The 16268-nt window shown below is 54.2% G+C and overlaps 8 protein-coding genes across 8 annotated transcripts; 4 read left to right on the forward strand and 4 right to left on the reverse strand.

Moving 5' to 3' along the window:
* Positions 1–84: 84 nt before the first annotated feature.
* Positions 85–2523, forward strand: J4E82_002273 (uncharacterized protein; the record flags this gene model as incomplete). The annotated part of the gene is made up of 2 exons (XM_051728574.1): positions 85–180; positions 232–2523. The coding sequence occupies 2 exons, from the start codon at positions 85–87 to the stop codon at positions 2521–2523; spliced, it is 2388 nt and encodes a 795-aa protein (XP_051591525.1).
* Positions 2524–3001: 478 nt separating this feature from the next.
* Positions 3002–4152, reverse strand: J4E82_002274 (uncharacterized protein; the record flags this gene model as incomplete). The annotated part of the gene is made up of 3 exons (XM_051728575.1): positions 3002–3786; positions 3836–3982; positions 4035–4152. The coding sequence occupies 3 exons, from the start codon at positions 4150–4152 to the stop codon at positions 3002–3004; spliced, it is 1050 nt and encodes a 349-aa protein (XP_051591526.1).
* Positions 4153–5491: 1339 nt separating this feature from the next.
* On the forward strand, positions 5492–7693 carry J4E82_002275 (uncharacterized protein; the record flags this gene model as incomplete). Its single annotated transcript, XM_051728576.1, has 3 exons — positions 5492–6196; positions 6241–6803; positions 6862–7693. The coding sequence occupies 3 exons, from the start codon at positions 5492–5494 to the stop codon at positions 7691–7693; spliced, it is 2100 nt and encodes a 699-aa protein (XP_051591527.1).
* Positions 7694–7829: 136 nt separating this feature from the next.
* Positions 7830–9613, reverse strand: J4E82_002276 (uncharacterized protein; the record flags this gene model as incomplete). The annotated part of the gene is made up of 3 exons (XM_051728577.1): positions 7830–7906; positions 7953–9262; positions 9312–9613. 3 exons carry the CDS (start codon positions 9611–9613, stop codon positions 7830–7832), a joined length of 1689 nt encoding a protein of 562 aa, XP_051591528.1.
* Positions 9614–9955: 342 nt separating this feature from the next.
* Positions 9956–10899, forward strand: J4E82_002277 (uncharacterized protein; the record flags this gene model as incomplete). The annotated part of the gene is made up of 3 exons (XM_051728578.1): positions 9956–10228; positions 10282–10485; positions 10534–10899. The coding sequence occupies 3 exons, from the start codon at positions 9956–9958 to the stop codon at positions 10897–10899; spliced, it is 843 nt and encodes a 280-aa protein (XP_051591529.1).
* Positions 10900–11439: 540 nt separating this feature from the next.
* J4E82_002278 (uncharacterized protein) lies at positions 11440–11834 on the reverse strand (the record flags this gene model as incomplete). Its single annotated transcript, XM_051728579.1, has 2 exons — positions 11440–11649; positions 11733–11834. 2 exons carry the CDS (start codon positions 11832–11834, stop codon positions 11440–11442), a joined length of 312 nt encoding a protein of 103 aa, XP_051591530.1.
* A 417-nt stretch (positions 11835–12251) lies between these two features.
* J4E82_002279 (uncharacterized protein) lies at positions 12252–13418 on the forward strand (the record flags this gene model as incomplete). Its single annotated transcript, XM_051728580.1, has 1 exon — positions 12252–13418. One exon carries the CDS (start codon positions 12252–12254, stop codon positions 13416–13418), a length of 1167 nt encoding a protein of 388 aa, XP_051591531.1.
* Positions 13419–13531: 113 nt separating this feature from the next.
* On the reverse strand, positions 13532–15998 carry J4E82_002280 (uncharacterized protein; the record flags this gene model as incomplete). The annotated part of the gene is made up of 3 exons (XM_051728581.1): positions 13532–15410; positions 15467–15914; positions 15962–15998. 3 exons carry the CDS (start codon positions 15996–15998, stop codon positions 13532–13534), a joined length of 2364 nt encoding a protein of 787 aa, XP_051591532.1.
* Positions 15999–16268: the final 270 nt, after the last annotated feature.

Below are 16268 nucleotides of genomic sequence, written 5' to 3' on the forward strand. Positions count from 1 at the left end.
CCGCGACCCTCGTCCTTTCTCCACTTCACACTTCATTGTCACTATTGCCCATCGCAACCACCAACGCGACAAGTAATAGCAACAATGCCCGCAAAACGCGCATACAGCGCCTACCTCTCCAGCATGCCTGCGGATGTGCCAGTGGTCACTGCCAATGGCTCCGGCGCTCCACAACTGCAGGTAAGTGCTCGCTGTAGGTATTGACCTGGATGAAACTCACAACGACGGCAGGCGCAGCACACCGCACCTTCCTCTGAAGAATACCTACATGTTCCAGGAGGATGGCCGCAAGACGATACCACCGCCACAGAGGAAGTCATACCTCCGCGCGCTTCTCTCTTCAACACGCTCGGCAAGTGGGCTGCAACCGTCAGCGTTGCCAGCCTGCTCTCACTTCCAGCGCGCCTCGCAACCCGATACCTCCGCCGGCAGACGATCAAGGCGATCCCGATTATCTCCTCGACTGGCTCCAGCAAGAAGCGCTTCATTGCTGCAGGCGTGGCAGATGAAGAGTACGCGACACCTTCCCCTTCAGTGCGCGCGCGCGCGAACCAAACGCGTCGCGAAAACCAAAGGCAGGCGCGCGCGTCACAGTCGTGGAATGGTAGCCTGGGCCCGCGTCAGTTCCGCGACTCACCAATTCGACATACGTCACCAGCCAATACACAAGATTACGGACTAGAGACTACACCCACAGGCGGCTACTCCAACAACGCGAACACATCCCTCGAGCCTGAATTTGGCGACTCTGAAGACGCAAACGCATCCCTCGATGTCAATGTCGACTTCTCTTTTGACAACATTCTCACGTCCACCCCGGGACGGAACTACCAGACTGGCTCTCCCATAAACGTGTCCTGGGACTCCCCTCAGATTGACTCACCAGCGAGCCCAACTCCGTCTCCCCAGTCACACGACTATGCATACGAATCGCCTGCTTGCGACAATGCAGCTCCGGCATGGCTCTTTTCTCAGTCTCCTGCTGCGCATACCTCTCAGCATATTACACCATCAGCGCAAGGATCAGCAAGCGCAACCCCCAGCTCAAGCCGCAATAGCCAGCGTGCTATCAAATTGCCCACAGTTACACCCATGCGACGCCAGCTGTTGAAGCTGCAGCTTGGCAATGATATCAAGCGCAGACAGGCCGCGCCTCTGACGGAGTCTGCGGAACAAGGTTTCGCCGAGACCCAGTCGCCTCAAACCAATCCCGAGGCAGCCAATAAAGACTCCTCCACTACAGATGCTTTGTCATATGCATCTCCCCCCGAGCCACACACACACAAACCTCACAACTCTCCATCAGAAACTGATGGTTCGCCGATGCAAGTTGACTCTGTGCTTGCTACCCCAGAGTTCGAATACGAAAACGACTTGTCGTTTCTTCTTGATGCACCTACTCCACCGCGCAGGAAGGGAGTACGTTGGGAAAAGAATGCTAAATGCAAGCCCTTTTACTTTGATGAGAGAGTTAGCGAAATGCTCGACTCCACGCTAGAGACTATCACCTCCAGCCCGGTCAAGAACTACCATGATGTGTTCCAGAATCCTAACCGCGGCGCATCAGACGGCAGTCAGGCCGCATCCTCTTCCGGCTCTTCACCGGCCAGTAGCCCAAAGATTACGCTTTTCGATTCTCCTGCCAAGGACGGTGGATGGCGCGGTGTCTCTATAGACACCTTCAATGCTCCAGATGAATCGCTCGAAGAATCCCAGCTATCACTAGAGCTTTTCGAGGATCTCCAGAGAGAAGTACAGAGGAAGCTTGCCCTGGCGCCACCGCCACCGAAACCACTTGTCGCGCCGCTCTCTCCCAGCGAAGAAGAGATACTGCAAGATGCTGCAGCAAAGACCAACCACGGCCGCAACGCCAGCCAGTGGGTTATTGAAGAGAAGCTGTATGCTCGGGACTTTGCGACCTTGTTGCCTCGGGACTTCAACGGCGACCCGAGGGCTTGGCTGAACGACAACATTGTCAACGAATATCTCTCCATTCTTGTCGCCGCAAAGAAGAAGGAGATGGGCTTTGCACACAAACGTAACGGCCCCGCACCTCCACTTCACGCCTTCTCGTCCTTCTGGTATCAGACCCTCGATACCTCGCGCTGGACCAATAGGTTCCAGCTCAAAGGCAAGCAATACCTAGATGCTGATCTTATCCTCTACCCCATCTGCGACAAAGGACATTGGCGCCTGCTTGTGGTCTATCCCCAGGAACGCTCCATTGAGTACTTGGATTCTATGGGCCTTGACGGACAGAAGTACATCGACCATTTAGTGGCCTACCTCGAGAAGGAGCTCGGCGAACACTGGGTCCCTGGAGAATGGACCAAAGAAACTTCCCAGCGGAGCGGACAGCAGCTGAACGGAAGCGACTGCGGTGTCTTTACTCTCATGAACGCTTTGGTCCTTATCCGTGGCGATGCCCCTGACCGCGTTGTTGCTACTAACGGTATGGACGACGCGCGCAAGCGTATTGCAGCTACTCTGCTAGCCGGACAACCTACTACCGAGCTGGAGTGAGCACATTTTCATCACTCAAAAACACGGATTCTACTTTCATTTTACATTGCATGGATTGGCTGGGAATTTTGTTTTTTGGATTGTTTCACGGCGCATAGCATGGTGTTCGGTCGCTTACGAGGTTCTTTACGACGGTCATGACCTTGATACCCCATGATACCCATCGCCTCAGTGGCATGATTGTTTTGCATATTTGGGAGGCATTGTTCTTGTTTTGTTTTGTTTTGTTCTGTTCTGTTTTGTTCTTCGCCTATATGGCAGATGGCACGCATGTTTCAATAGTGGATGGTCTTTGCTCTTTTTGTTCTTGCACCCAGACACAACCGTCAAGGTATTTGCTGGGTGGTTCTCGTAGATACTTTAGTGTAGCACTAATGCATTTTCCGGATGTTTGTAATATCCGTTCGCATTGTGTAAAGCTCACGTCGTTGTCAGCAGTGAAGTAATTTGAAGATTATTATTTGCTACATTCCAAGCTCTAAGCAGCGACCTTGACGGTAAGCTTGCCAAAGTGCTTCTGATCCCACATGTATTGGTATGCCTCTTTGAGATCCTTGAGCTCGAACACCTTCTCATCGACAACGGGATGTATGTCGTTGGCCTCAATCGCCCTGCACATATCTTCCATCTGTAGTCTGGAACCCACCAAGATACCACGTACAGTGCAGATGTTGCTCAAGCAGTCGAGGAATGTAGGCTGCTCCTTTCCGCCGCCACCAATGAAACCAATAATGGTGATGACTCCATCAATAGCGACAGCCTTGAGAGATTGCGCCATTGTGGTCGGGCCACCGACTTCGACAACGTGCTGTACGCCTGCGCCGTTGGGTGTGTACTTTGCAGCTTCTTCACCCCAGTTGGGGGTCTCCTTGTAGTTGATGACGTGGTCGGCACCGTATTTCTTCAGGATCTTGGCTTTCTCTGCGGAACTCGTGGTAGCAATCACCTTGGCGCCGGCTGCCTTTGCGAATTGTAGAGCGAAAATGGATACACCGCCGGTACCTTGTGTAAGGACTGTGTCACCGGGCTTGAGAGCGCGCGACTCCAGGCCGTAAAGAGCATTCCAGGCTGTTAGGGCGGCGCAGGAGAGAGTTGAGGCTTCGAGCATGTTCAGGTTGGACGGGGCTTGGACGAGGCCAGCCTCATCGAAAACACCGTATTCTCTGAGAGTGCCATCAATGGCGCCTCCAAGGCCTGTGCCAAGAGATTTTCCATCCAGGGAGCCGGCAATGTGGCCCTGGTTGAAGAGTGTGACCACCTTGTCTAAAATATGTTAGACTATGCATCTGTATACGTGTAGAAAAATACGAACCTCCAGGCTTGAAGCGTGTGACATGCTTGCCGACCGATTCTACGGTACCAGCACCGTCTGAACCGGGTACAGTGTTGTCCTTCATTGGGAAGGGGTATTTGCCCATGGGGATGATAAGGTCGCGGTAGTTTAGCGACGCAGCGTGGACTGTCAACCGATCAGCATTGCGGCGAATAACCACTCAATGGATTGTACATACCCTTTACAAGAACATCCTTGTCTCCAATCTCAGGCACCTTGGCCTGCTCATTGAATGTGAGAGAGTCGAAGCCGTTCTGGCCCTGGACCGTCCATGCCTTTGTCGTTGATGGTGCCATGTTGTAGTTGTTTGTGTTTGATGAATGATTTAGTTTTGGAGAGCGGGTGTCGTGGTATTTTAATTAAAGTCCTCAAGAAAAATTGGGAGCTTTATGACGTCTCGGCCATGACGGTGTTTGCTCTTTTATGTACTGCCATGTGCATGTGGGGTGGTCGAAGGTCCGAATAGTGACGCAACAACAACAGGGGCTAGCTTACTTCACGTCACAGCCTAGCTCCCCTGTAGACTGCGGCTATCCTAGATGATTAGCTTGGTACATGAGTGGTACCATGGGGAAGATCCAATAGCGGCTTGCCTGTTGCGGTGTTGCTCGTGAACCGCCGGTCTAGAAGTCGGATCCGTCAGTGCGGCAAATGCTGCTCTACCTGCATCGCCGGGAATTACTCGGATCTTCGGCGAAGGTTCAGGGTAAAGAATGGGACAGCGTTCAAACATGGCAGACATCGGCAAAGCTCATTCCTCGAAGCGGCATTTGTAAGCCCAATGTAGTCGAGGTGGGTCTGCCGGTAAAGAAACACGAGGATGTCGCGTGGTTTCGCGCCTACTCATGCCCCGCTCTGTCTTCCACTGCCTTCTATGCGCGACACGTTCGTTAGTGAACATGCAACCGACGGGGCAACTATGCTTACCTGATTATGTCGGCTTTATATTGCTGCGATACACTAGGTTGATGATGAGTAGCTTTTCTTGTAGACTGCGGCTTCTCCAATGCTATTACGAAAACCGAATGTAGCCTACATGATCCCTAGGACCATTTCTAACATGGCTTACAATGCACACTTATGTGCCCTTTGTAGCTTGTAAGATACCATGTAAGGCGCGACTGAGAAATACTAGCTTTGTGTATCAAGCTTCATGACGCAGCTTGGCAACAGGAACAGCGTCACTAAACTTGAACTCGAACACCCCCCAACGCGCATAGTTATCACGCTGCATTCGCCTCATCGGGCGCGTCGAGATAATGAAACACTTCAGCTATCGAGTTTCTTCAGCTTCCAGCCACCCGCCTGCAGTAGCGCTTAGTGCGTTAATGCCCTACCAATAGCCAGTCCGTCGCGCCACGAAAGCGCAGTTCCCCGGAATGGACCATATCTAGCGGGGCCATGTCGAAGCCATTCGGATAAGCTCCAGCACCGTCTCCCTTCTACTCCAATCTCTCGAGGAATGTGAATGCGAGAGCATGTGCGCTCATGAGACTTTCCCGCAGTCGTCTTCTTGTTGAGATGTTGCGTACACTCGCTGTGTCGCATGTGTAACCCCTCCGCCGAACGCTAGCATTGTGGTATTGTTCCCATGACTGTGCCGCAGTCTCCTAGATCCCCAGAATCGCAGTTACGATGACCTCCCGAGGACCTCAGTCGGCGTACTCTTCCCGAGACGTTTCCCCAGATTCGCGTCCCGAACCTTACGACCCGTTCCGCTCAGAATCTGATCCTATCGAGCTCGCCTATCTATCTCAGCCGTCGCAGGGCAGTCACACAAGAGAAGGGCTGCAGCCGGGAGCATACTTTGGTCTGTCACATGGGGAGAGTCGATATGAGCCTGTTCGTGAAGGATACACGAGTCCTGGTCTCTCCGCACGCTCGACGAGGGAGTCAACACACACCCTAAACTCTCTCTATCACAAGAAGGCTTGGGACGCAGACACACAAGCTCTGGTCGACCGCCGTTCTGGGGAATTGGCGCAATGGCACATATATTGGACTACCCCAGCACTCATTGTAGTGTTGTTCCTGGCTGGGTTCGCGGCAGCAGTGGGCCACCACTCGTTCTATATGCACCTTGACGGGCAGCCGGCCATCGAGCAATTGAAGATGGTCAGGTACGGCACAGCCTTGGCATTCTTCGTAAAAAGCACGCTTGTTGGGACTGTCATCATGTGTAATCGTCAGCGGATATGGTACACGTTTCGGCGAAAGGCGATGACGATTAACGGCATTGATGGCCTATTCTCTGCAACAGAAGACCCAACGCAATTCTTCCTAAACTGGGAGATGATCAGAAACGGCAAGCTTGCCACACTGATGGCCGCCTGTACTTGGGTAAGTCTACAAGTCTTGACGATATGTCTGTACTGACGGCATAGTTACTACCGCTTGCATCCGTGCTGTCTCCGGCGTCGCTCACATCTGAGCTCAGAACTTTCAATGACAATGCTACGTGCTCTGTGGCTACCCTGAACTTTGCCCAGGAGTCTACATACGACTTTCGGGACATGAGTAAATATTCGCTGAAAAGCTTAAACTTCTACAACACCACCCAGCCAGCTGCAGAAGAGAAACGAGATCTTAGAGACGAGGGCTATTTCGACTACTATGATCAGCCGTCGAAGAATGCACGCCGCTTGGCTTTTAGTAGTGTGTACATGCAGAAGCCACAGCCCAGGGAGAATGCATCTTCAGTGTTTTGTGGATCCGGTTGGAACTGCACGTATACGATTGGATTCGTTGCACCCGGGTACAAGTGCGACGACGTTGACGATACCGATGGATCTGACGCGCCTTTCACCTTTGCTGATCTTGCACCAAATGGGAGCCTTGTGTATTCTGCGGACGTTGACCAAGGCGATTACGGGCACCAAGAGCCGGGGGTCAATGGGACGTCTTTGGGTGTCTTCAAAAGCGAACCTGTTCTTTGGATCGGATATGCGTACGTGTCCCTGTACAAACTACATTGATACATACTGACTTCGTACGCCCACGTGTAGCGTCAATACGTCCACACCGTATCCAGATGACAGCTCGTATAGAGCGAAATGGGGAAACGTTCACGAGCCTAGGATATTCAAATGCGTCATGCAGTACACCAATTACACGTTCGACATGACATTCAACCCCAGACAGTCTGCAACGCGTCGAGAGCGAGTGTTTCTGCGTCCTGTCATTGGCGAAGATCCCGTTAAACCCCAAGATGTAGAGAAGTACAAGTTGACGGCCTCGTATCACACCATGGGCTCGCTTTTGCGTCGCTTCCTTCGTGGCAAGATCGAGCAGCAAAAATTCCTGGTCACCTACTCGGATCTGTCTGAAACGCGACTGGCCAACAGCAGCACATCGTATCCGCTGGTGGACCTGAAGACAGAGATACAAGACTTCTTCGAAGATATACTCATCACCCTGCTCAATGAGCCGAAACTGGTCGTCGCACAGGACCAGGAGGTACCTTGCGTGAAATCACGTACCATGATGGTGTATGTGTACTACAGGCGCTCCCTCTGGATTGGGTACGCAATTGTCATTGCAATCACTTTTGCCTTTATACTCGTCGGCGCATGGTCACTTTATGAGAATGGAGTAGCGTCTGACGTGCTCTTTTCCCGTATCATGGCCACAACCCGCAACCCTACCCTGGATCACTTGAGCGTGGGTGCGTGTCTGGGCGGAGATCCCTTTCCTAAAGAGCTGACACGGACGAAACTACGCTTTGGCGTGCTACTTGAGGATGATCCCAGGGAGGGACCTCTGGGAAAAGTCGAGCATTGCTGTTTTGGCACCATGGGCGAGACAAAGGAGATTGTCAAGGGTGGCACGTACGGCTAAGAGTATCAAGCTCGTAAATTTAAACCAAGTTTCGAGACAGAAAGGTCGTTTTGATTCACATCAGTATTTCATTAGACGGGCCGTCAAGACCAGCAAACTGTTAACAAATGCACAGCAAGGAAACGTGACAAGCGAACTACGACTGGTCGCCCATGCCCAGACCCAATAACTCGAACAACATCGGGTTAGCTGCAACAGCTATATATGCAATACCTACTACGGTCAGTCATCGCTGAGATTATCGATGCGCGATACATACCAGTGTACACAATCAGCTTCGTGACCACCTCAACATCATAGCGCACTCGTGGCGTCGTAAGCTTCATGAAGATCTCTCGCTTCTCATTCTCCTCTTCGGTTGGGCTCTGTGTGAGCTTGTAGACGTCGCCGGCAACGTCTGTATCGCTCTCTGGGGGAGTTATTATATTCTTCTCCCTCGTCTGCACATCTCCTGTGCCCATCATCTGCTCATATGAATGCACACGTGATGCCATGGGTGTGGGCAGGAGACCGGCACCAAGCAACGGCTCCCCCTTTTCGATATTGGGCGTATCGAGAACAGCTGGACTGGGAACCCAGGCCGAGTCTTCAGGTACAGCACCATCCAGCGAATTGACGCTTTCCCGTCGCCTTCGGTTTCGGTAGGCAAGTGTTTCGTAAGCATCAGCGGCAGATTGCGGTCCGACAGATACAGATCTCTTGCGTGGGTGAGCGAGGTTCTTGAGCATGTGCGGCAACTCTGACGCAGGTGGGATGACGTTGTCGTCGTCAGCGAAAGGCTTGATAGACTTGTACTTGGAGGCGTTCAGGAAGAAGGCGCGGGGCATATTCCAGCGAGCTTGCTCCAGAATGCGAAAGATGGGCGGCAGTATGGTAAACAACGCAGGCTTCATAGTCGCTCTCCAGACAAAGATCACCACAACACCAAGTAGGATGCGAATGGTCGCTTTCAGCAGACCCATCTCTTCCAGGTCGAATGGGACGGACGACGGGTATGCGTCTTTTACTGCGTAGCCAGTCTGCGCATAGTGCCACGCACCGAGATTGATGCCAATGACAACGCCAGAGAAGGACACGCTGTCGTCGTAGCATGGACAGTCGTCAGCGGGCTCCGGGTGGACGCGGACCAGAACGCACACGACCAAAGTTGCAATGAAAATGTCCATATAACTTCCACTAAAGACGAACGAGTCCATCCAGTCCCCACATACAAGCTGGAAAGCCGTAATCAAGGCACCCATGATGCTCCCGACCAGGACATCTAGAAAGCCGTGCATGCCGCAATACAACCGCCCCGCGATGATGGAAAGCGCATAGAAGTAGAAGAGGGCCTGCAGACCCATGTTCCAGTTGGAGGTGTCGCGGTCGGCCGACTGGCGCAACGTGTATATGGCGTAGAAGGCGACGGACACGGCATTGGCAGAGTGGGACGAGGGGAAGCCGTACTCGAGGGCAGCGGAGCCAGACATGGAGATGCGGGCGAGGGGCGGCGACAGGGGCCTGGGCAGACAGAGCATGTCCTTGAGGAAGCCAGTCCAGTACACACCGGCTGCAAGCATGAAGACAGTCCTGTGTACGTCAGACGTCGCACGATAGTGAATGACAGCGCCCGACATACGCTCGACCGATGCTAGTGTAGCCGCACCAGAACTGGATGGGCAGGAAGACCATGAAGAAGGTATGGGTGCCGAGGTTGGCGGTATAGGCAAAGTACGAGTCGAGTGCGGGCGAGCGCATCTTGTCCTGCATCAGGGCAAGCCATGGTGTTTCCCAGCGCACAATGGGTATGAGGCGGTTCCGCAGGGCATTGCGCCACCGGGGCAGTCGCTGGGCGTAGTGGTCGTGGCCCTTGTTGCCGGCGTCCAATTTGGGCTCCGTGGTCGCTGCGGCGTCGGCGGGCGCATCATGTCGCGGACTCATGGCAGCGGTCGCAGAAAGGGGGTGGGCGAGTCAATCGAACGTGCATGTCCAGCGCGGGCAGAGGGAGTCTGGATGTAAGACGAGGCCGTGGGTAGATTACAGCATGCCATGGCATCGATCGATAGACATGGACAGGCACGCTGCAATTGGGCGCTAGCTTAGCGAGCCGCTGGTGACATAGCGTGGTTGCCATATGCGACCGAGCACTCTAACAGTCAACATCCGACTCTCTTAAGCCCCGACCACTCGCTCCCCACACCAACTCCAACACCATCTTCCTTCTCCGTATTCATATCCTCTGTCTGAAACTTGACCCCGAGCAGACTGCCGCACCCACTCACCATGGCCACCGCACCTTCCCAGAACTACGACTACCTCCGGCGCAAGCAGAGCACAAAGGCGCCCGTTTCGTCAATCACACCAGTCCGCACCCACGCCCGCACACCGAGCGAGCGCAACAGCAACGGCACCGTCAGCTCATATGGAACCACCAACACGCGCGACACCGCCATCACCGAGCCCCCAGCCTACTCCAAGAAGCTCGTTGTTGTCGGCGACGGTGGATGCGGCAAGACATGTCTGTTGATCAGCTACAGCTCCGGCAACTTCCCAGAGGTACGCGCCCGAGCAAGTGCATGTCATGTCAAGCCAATGCTAATGCGACGTAGAAATATGTACCAACCGTCTTCGAGAACTACATCACTCACACGCCCCATCCGCCGACAGGCAAGATGGTTGAGCTTGCCCTGTGGGACACCGCCGGCCAAGAGGAATACGACAGGTTGCGACCGCTCTCCTACCCCGAGACCGATGTCATCTTCGTGTGCTTCGCCATTGACTGCCCCAACTCACTAGAAAACGTCATGGACAAGGTAAGACGCCGCCAACTAGTTCATCGTGCATCAGCTAACAATGCCCAGTGGTACCCAGAGGTCCTCCACTTCTGCCCAACAACGCCTCTTATGCTCTTGGGGCTCAAGTCTGACCTGCGCAACAAGAAGAACTGCATCGAGCTCCTCAAGACACAAGGCTTGACGCCCGTCACCACCGAGCAGGGACGTGCCGTCGCAAAGAAGATGGGCGCTGCGTACATGGAGTGCAGCAGTAAAGAGCAAGACGGTGTCGAGGAAATCTTCGACATGGCCGTCACAATGGCCGTGGGCGAGGAGCACAAGGAGCAAGAAGAGCGCCGCGTAGGCACAGCCACCTCGTCAAGAGGGAACACATCAGCGTTCCCCGCTGGGGGCGGCAAGAAGAAGAAGCGCAGCGGCTGCAAAGTGCTATAGCCTGTGTCTATCGAGAGGAGAGCATATCGAGATTCACGACGCTGGACGACACGATCAAGATGTTTAATGACCACATACGGCTCACCTCCATCACTGTCCGCACATGTTCGCTTCCTCTTTAATCATAGGGAAGTCTTCTCATGTACATGGTCGGCTGGCGTTTGGGTTTTGTTTTGACACGAGAATGGACACAGCGATTCAAAGGTCCACGTAGCAGCATTTTCTTCCCTGTATCTGTATTCGGTATTCTGTATGTACGCATGGCCGGAGTTGGCGCCGACTTTGCCTTTGCATGGCAATAAATGAAGTATATTTCTGGAACCAGTCTCGTGCCCGCATTTTTACTTCTCTTGTTTTCGACGTAAGGTGCAACACTACCAGATCCTGTTTCTAGACGATCGTGATCTGTGCCAATGACTCGTTCTGGGGTATCATTACATCATTTGACTTATCGTCATGGCCTGTTCGACGGCTGGCCGTGCACCTCCGGGCGCGTTGTCCACGAACTAATAAGCTAACAAGGTGACTCCTTGCAAACGCTCATTTCCGGTCCTGAGGCACCTCTGTCTCGCCCTCGTGTTCCGTTGCACCTTCTTGCGCACCCTCCTGTTGCTCACTCGGATCTTTGGCCATGACGTTCTCAAAGTGGCTCCAGAGCGACTCGACGGGCGCGAATTCGTTCCCGACCGACGTGACCTCCTCGAGCGAACGGTTCAATTTGTTGATGTTTTGCAGGACAACTTCCAGACTCTGGCACCTTGTTAGAATGCACATAGTTTGGGGAATTAAATTGAGAGACTGCAATGCGCTCCGTGATGGGCTGTGGCACGTACTTGGGCAATCTCAGTGACGAGCATTTCGCGCTGTTGCTCATAGTACGTCTTTGGCGGCGCGGCATCCTGGCCGTTGGTCGACGCGAAGTATGGTGGTCCCATCTTTGTATTCTTTGGTGTTGATGCTCGGCGGATCTTGTTTACAGATGCAGCGCCGTTCAAGGTTCTTAGTAAGCGATCTCCTCAACGAATCACGAGAGAGCCACGCTTATAGGTCCAAGCGGATAATAGTGGGTCCAAAACTAAAAAGCCTTTCAAAAGCTCAACCTGGAGCTCTTCGTCTCTTGTTCCCTATACTCGTTCTCGCGACGACATTCGCCATGTAGGTAAGCATCAATTCCTTCTACTACTGTTCCTTTACATGATTAAAACAAACGAAAATCTGTCAATCCTCATAGCCTTGTCAAAAGGACTGCTGAGCTTTGTATATCACACTATGACATCCACCTCTTGATCACGTTCACCGCTCTTCTACTCGTTTGGCAAGGAGCTAACGCAGCCTCTGCTTAGATCCATACCATGGCGGCAGCTCCGGCTCCCAAACCAGTCAAAGAACCATTCCCCATATCCCTTGTGGCTGGCCGTTACCTCCTCTTTGATGTGGACGTTATTGCGCACTGCCGTCGCACGCACAACATCTGCGGTCTCCTGGTCGGCACGATACCGAACCTCAGCCAACAGAACGTTTTTCTGGGCGTACCACTTGAACTCATGCCGGAAGAGGCTCGGGTACTCGTCGATAAAGGCGCTGCGTATATCGTGGATGATGCGCAGGCACATCAGAAGGCTTTTGCGGAGATGAGCCGAGAGGACAGGCTGAGGTACATGGAGGAGATGGACAAGCGAGGGGAGGACGTCACCAAGGAACAGACCGAGCTGGCGGAGAGGCGGAAGGAGAGAGCGTTGAAGGAGAAGGGCCTGAAGAGGGAGGAAGTCGAGAAGGGTAGCGTTGCGGCGAGCACGACGTCGGACGAGACGCTCCAAGCAGACGACTCCAGTGTCGCGAGCTCCGGGCTGGGTTTCATCATGAAGGGTTCAAGCTTCTCCGACTCGGCGGCGCCAGTAAAGGCAGTCAAGGTCATCTCCAGTCCTGCCAGCTCAGTCACTGATAGCTCGGATCTTGGTAGCTCTGGTTTAGGCTTCATCATGAAAGGCTCTAGTTTCTCAGACTCCTGGGTGCAAGTCAAGGCCCCCAAGATTGACTCCTCTGCCGCCGAGGTCTCGCTGTTCGACGCTGCGCCCCCTTCGCCTGCTCCTGAACCAGCCGTCCCCGTCCAGGGTAGTGCGCCGAAAGGCGTCGCCGCCCAGAAACACTATGTCACACCGACAACCTCATACCCACCTCTCTCCACGCCTGCAAAAGACCCTGCTGTCCCTCCGCCGGCTGTGCCAGACAGCTATCCGTTGTTCCGCTATCTGCACTCCAAGGGCTACTACCACATGCCTGGGCTGCGCTTCGGGTGCCACTACAACGTGTACCCGGGCGACCCACTTCGATACCACAGCCACTTTGCTGCTACCGGCTTGGGCTGGGACCAGAAGTTCGACCTGCTCGACGTGGTGGGCGGAGGACGTCTCGGCACAGGAACGAAGAAGGCGTACATGATTGGTGGCGAGAACCCCGACGTAGACTCGCAAGAGGACGAGTCCGTGAGGGCGTTCTCTGTTGAGTGGGCGGCTATATAAGTGCTGGTCACCACTATTCATGGGAATTATGACTTGACGAATACAATGCATACATAGAACAATGATGAACTTTGTTCAACCTCGATTACTCTCGATACTTTGTTTTGTCGTGTTTAAAACTCCAAAGCAGCCGCGGTGGCTTTCCCTCCCTCCTCGCTAACCTTTGGGCCTTTGCCCTTCCTGTACACTCTTGCGTCCCTAGGATCGAATCCGCCGTTTCCCCAGAGCGCCCACTCCGGCGTCTCCTCGCCGACGTAGTCTTCCGGTCTCCAGCCCACCACTTTCCCATCCTCCACTCTCGTCCCCTCCACCTTGCCTTCGTAGAGATCGAAGAAGCGCTCAAAGTCGATTCTAGTAGCCCATCTGTCGTTTCTCTTGAATCTTGTGCGGTCGGCTAGCAGGATGCAGCAGGAGTGCGCGTGCTCGGCGCCGATACCATAGGTAAGTCCGCGGCTGTTTAGCTCTTTCTCAAGTTCAGTCACAAACTCGGCGACTTCTTCGTAGAAGGGGACGTTCTCCATGGTAAGGCCTGCAGAGCCGGCTGCGGAGGTCCCGCAGTATGTAACGCCTTTGACCTCGACGAAGCCAGGCAGAGCGCGCTCAACGAGATCAGCGTAGCCGCGCACTTCCTCGGCCATGTTGAAGCCTTTGACCAGCGTGAGGCGGAAGACGGTGCGTTGCTCGAAACGACGGTTGCGGAGGATATCCAAGCAAGCACAGAAACGCTCCCAGAAGTCTCGATGCAGGGGCCGGTCAATCTTGCGGAGACTGTCCTTGTTGGATGCGTCTATGGAGACGTAGAGCTGCGTCACTGGGATCAAGGACGCTAGCTGAGCTGGGTGCTGGGCGTTACAGACAAGGAACGTGGAGATCCGGTTGCTGTGCATGATCCCGAGGAGCTCGTTGATGTGCGGGTAGAAGATGGGCTCGCCGACCAGACTCAGGGCACAGTGACGAATGCGCATGGCTTCGCTGAAACGCTCGGCTCGGACTCCGGGGACGCCCTTCATCATCTTGATCTTCTTGTAATGTGCTGTGGTGATGCCGTCGAAGATCATGTCTGGAGCATCGGTTATCCAGCGCCATGTCGTGCCGACGGGGTTTGTGCCGTGACGCCAGCAGAAGACGCACTTGTTCGAGCAGGAGAGAGACGGAGTGGCTTCCATACACAGGTGAGAGGCAATGCCGTAGAAGGAGTACTTGTAGCAAGAGCCTCGGCCTCGCAGAGCGGATTTAGTCCATCGGCAGATCTTGACGCCTGAATGAGAGCCGATGATGCTGTAGCCTTGTTTCGTGAGAGCGGCGTAGGTAGGGGAGGTGGTAGGAACCATCTCCTTGGGGGCCTGGAGGGATTGAGACTTGGCTGGGGATTTCTTGTAGGTCGTAAAGTCGACGGGTATTGGTCCGGCGGAAGAGTTTACCATCGAGCCCAGGTCTTCAACGTCGTCTACTCGCGTGCTCTGACCGTTTTCCTCCGCCACGTCTTCTTCGTCGCTCTCGATAGGGTCTCCACTGCCCGGCACGCCTTCACCAAGTCCTCGTCCTTCGGCGATCTCTACAAGCGCGTCCTGGACCCCTACCCTCCAGTCCTGCAACCTTTCTTCGGCCTCGCTCTTGACGTCCGCCATGCCAAGCGGGTATGCTCTTTTCCTGCCCGTCAGCCGGGCCATCCACTTGTCCACTTCCCTCGACTGGCTGCAGAAACCCTCTTCCTCGGTCGGCCACCCCTCCCTATCGCCAAAACCAAACACAGTGTACCCCACCAGACCGCTCAGAGGCGCCGTATCGATCCTGAAATCATTGTGTGTCTCCTGCAGGCTCTCTACAAAGACGTCCAAAACGGTGTCGATGTTGTACGTCGGAACGAGGATAATGTAGAAGTATTTGACGTTCGCGTCGCCCTTGGGCGGGCTGATGAAGTAGTCGTCGTGCTCGATGTACGATATGTCGAGCGTCTGGGGCTCCAAGAAGGACTTGGATTGATCGCAGCCCCTGTCGAGATGGAACAGTCAGCGCATGCTTCACAACTATTTGCGCATCAAACCTACCTCGTCCACTCGGCGAGAACTCCCGCGAACTGCTTAGCGTAGCGCTCCGTCGTGCCAGACAGCGACTGGAAGAAGACCAATGGCTGTATCCTATCCGTTTGGTGGTTGAACGTCGGAGGCGCAATAAGCTTCTTCGGTGTCTTCCTGCCCTTGACCATCTTGGGCCCCTTCTTCACTTTTGCGGCTGCAGCCACCGCCCTCGTATCGTCCTCGGCATGGTTGTCGACATTAAGCTCCGACGAGTTGAGCGTGGTGTATTCGGGCAGCCATTCGGGTTTGAGCTGGACGGTGGGTTTCTCCTCTACCGGTACTGGCGATGAGGGAGCTGGCGACACAGAGAGCTTCTCTCTCCGATCGCGCGAATAAATTGCAAGACGCACAACCGTCGCTACTACCAGTGCAGCCAGCAAGATGGGGAGTCGGTGCTGGTGCCAGATGAAGAGTAGCTCTGCGGCGACGTCAGCAACATAGATTGTGATGAGATAGTTAACTGACCAGCTGGCAAATGTTCCAGCAGCTCGAGTAGTGCCATTGCGCTGCTCTCGACGTTGCGCCGGCGTCGTGTTTGGGTACGAACTTTTGGCAAGCCACTCGCGTGGGGTCCGTTAGTGGGGTTCGAGTGCATGCCAGTAGCGAGGAGCCATTTCCTAAGCCGTACCCCACACTTCACATGCCAAGCCGCACATGCGTCGACCATGAACCAAGGGCGAACCACGAGACACCATCTCTGCACCCTTTGTGGAATAAACATGTCCAGTGCCATTAACGCCTATGCCAGTAATGAGATAGCCAAGGGCGGGAA

Source organism: Alternaria postmessia (assembly GCF_024291825.1).
Source record: "Alternaria postmessia strain BMP 2775 chromosome Unknown scaffold_9, whole genome shotgun sequence".
In the NCBI taxonomy this organism is placed as follows: Eukaryota; Fungi; Ascomycota; class Dothideomycetes; order Pleosporales; family Pleosporaceae; genus Alternaria; species Alternaria postmessia.